General features: G+C 31.9%; 1 protein-coding gene across 1 annotated transcript; it reads left to right on the forward strand.

Annotated features, from left to right (window-relative positions):
• Nucleotides 1–2,308: 2,308 nt before the first annotated feature.
• On the forward strand, nt 2,309–2,677 carry K441DRAFT_566660 (uncharacterized protein; the record flags this gene model as incomplete). The annotated part of the gene is made up of 2 exons (XM_067643756.1): nt 2,309–2,576; nt 2,625–2,677. Coding segments are annotated over 2 exons (321 nt in total), but the record flags the coding sequence as incomplete, so codon positions are not given.
• Nucleotides 2,678–2,901: the final 224 nt, after the last annotated feature.

The following is a 2,901-nucleotide window of genomic DNA, read 5'->3' on the forward strand; positions in this document are numbered from 1 at the left end:
CTCCTTATAGGCCTAAATATTTCTAATTCTGCCAGTGACCTTATAATTACTAGAGTATCTAATTAGAATGGGTTTACTAAAACCAATACTACTTTTCGCATAGCGAAGTCCTTTCCCCTTAACAGAGTTAGCTGCCAAGTAATTGTATCTAAAGGAGAGTTAATAGATCTTTTTAGTGCAATACCCGTAGATCTAGGTGTAGATAGTAGGGTTATACCTATTGAGTTTATAACTTGTATATATCTCCTCTGTGTTAAGCTAGTTATCCCCTAAGCATCTTGTTGTTAAGAACGTTGGTAGATATCTTAAACTTTTCTACCTAACGAACCGCTTCTTTTAAGAGACTAGTACTCTTATTTTAATTACTATTAGAGCTAATAGAATGCCCAAAGATGGTTTAAATAGTCTTTCTCTATTAAAATTAATTGTATTAATTGCTTAATTCTCTAATCTATTAAGAAATGCGGGGATAATACTATTAATCTATAGCATTGTCTAAACGTTAAGGAGTTTAAAGAACTAATGGAACATTATTATAGTTGCCCTAATAAAATACCTATACTAAGTTTATATAAAGACTATTATTAAAGGCACTTCTAGGCTAAAGATATAGAGGTAATATGTAAGCTACTTATCTATCTAATAAACACTAAATGTGGAGAGTAGGTTTAGTAGAAGTAGTAACTAGGGGAGGTAATTCTTCTCTTATAGGAGAGAGTCGCCCCGTGCCGTACTCCTATGGGAAATCTCTAGGCATTTCAACTCTATTGTCTAAGGATCTCTTTTTAAGGAGCTTAACTATGTGAACTAATACGTGAGTAACTTCTAAGCTCGCACTGGTGTTGTAATAGTGATAAATCTATATAACAGACTTAGGGTAATAAAACCCCGTTACTTTTATTATACTTTTAAATTTTTTACAATTAGGTCTTAAGCAAATATACTCTTTTACATTTTAGCTAGGTGCTATAGTATAACCTTTCTAGTATCTTTGTAATCGACATTTATTATAAAAAGAGCATTGCGGAATGGTTGAATTTCCGATCTTAAAACATTCCGGGTTGCTAAGTTTATTACTAGGTACATTTAGCATTAGTTGTTTTTAAATAAATAAGGTGGACCTAGTTAAAGGTTATTTGGACCCTTTATATTGGCTAGGTAACTTACTTAATCTTATAATTAGGTTAGGTAGAACTGTGCTTACAATCTATTCTAAATATAGAGCTCTATATATAAAGTAAAGAAATTATAGGTTCTTACACCGTTTTCATTAGCTATTAGAATATGTATTAACTAGTAAAGGAACTATAGGGACCAGTTTTAGGTACCCTTAAAAGAGCCCTATCTTAGTCCCCCGCTACTAAAAATAGAGGTCCCGAAATTGCTACTTCTAACTTTATAGAAGCCCGTTTTTGGGCCTTATTAGAATAATATTTATTGCGTATAGATTCTAAGGGCTGTATATCTAGCTACGTCTTTCTACTACAACTTTATTAATACTTAAAATAGCTAGTCTGCTCTCTTAATTATAAAGCGTTATTACTATACCTATTAGCTAAGTCTCTGCACCTAAGGTAATGAAATTACTCTTTTAGAATTGGATAGGCTCTAGACTCTTACTAATTATATTCCTAATCCTAATATATAACCTAGTCTATTTATACTAATTAGTAATATAGCGAAATCGGTCGCCCTCTAAAAGCTATTTGGGGTAAAGAGGGCGTAAAAGTTTATAAATAAGCGAAGTATAGGCAAGATATATCTCCACCTTAACCTATCTAGCATTTCTTACGGCAGACCAGTACTTCTTATAGATGGCGATTTTCCTAAATAGAGTTTTAGGGGAAAGATAGTTATAGCTAATAAGTGCTATAAAACAATATAGCGAACTATTTAGAGAACCTAAGCTAGGTTATCCAGCCTTTCTCTAAATAAAATTGTAGATAGTATCTACACCTGCCTGCTTTTTTCTTTTATAGATATCTTCTACTTCTTTTATGCTAATCTTAGTTCTTTTTAATAGATTGCCTGCCACATTGCTATATAGTTAGAGAAAGGCTACTTATTAACCCTTCCAAAGAGTACGTACCTAAGAGTAGTAATTATAACTAAGAAGATACCTTTGGGAGCAAAAAGCTAGGCTAAAAAGGCCTTTTTATAGTTGTTAGGAGAGGAAATAATAAAGGATCTGTCTAAGCTAATATCAGCAATTAATATAGTCGCTCTTTTCCCAAACGGTATAATATCTGTTAATGCTCGCTATAGACGCCTAAAAGAGCGTCTAATGGATAATTTAGATTAAGTGTGAAAGAGTAGAGAAGATATACGAACTTTATTCTCTATAACTCATTTCGCCGCCTTTTTTAAGTACGCCTATAGGCACTTTTTAAAAACTGTTAATAAACCCTTTAATTTTATTAGACCGTTAAGGATCTATAATCCCGTTGCTCCTAATATGGCGGAATATTTATTAAATTTTCTAAAATATATTAAGTTAACTAATAAGCTAACGGAGTTTATAGTTCTAATAACTGCTTTTAGTCTCTTTCTAGATAGTTACCCGCCTAAAGTATATAGTAAGTATTACCCCACTAGAAAATTAAGTTATGCTAACTTTAATATAGCGTTTAAACCTAAAACTGTATTTAATATAATTTATAAGGACGTCTTCTGCTAGGTAAGTAAGGCTCGAGTTATAGCCTTTAAGTAGTCTAACTATATTATTCTATAAAGTGGCTTTATTAATATGGTCGAAAACTAATTCGTCCGCTACTTTTAATAATTCGCTTATAATAATGTAACTACTATAGAAATTTATAAGAGTAACCTTACATAATTTCGAGATAGATAGCGCCATATATGGAGCAGCAATATATATCTGTCTTATTTGCGTAGGAGACC

The sequence above is a fragment of the Cenococcum geophilum genome (assembly GCF_001692895.1).
Source record: "Cenococcum geophilum 1.58 unplaced genomic scaffold K441scaffold_28, whole genome shotgun sequence".
Taxonomy (NCBI): Eukaryota; Fungi; Ascomycota; class Dothideomycetes; order Gloniales; family Gloniaceae; genus Cenococcum; species Cenococcum geophilum.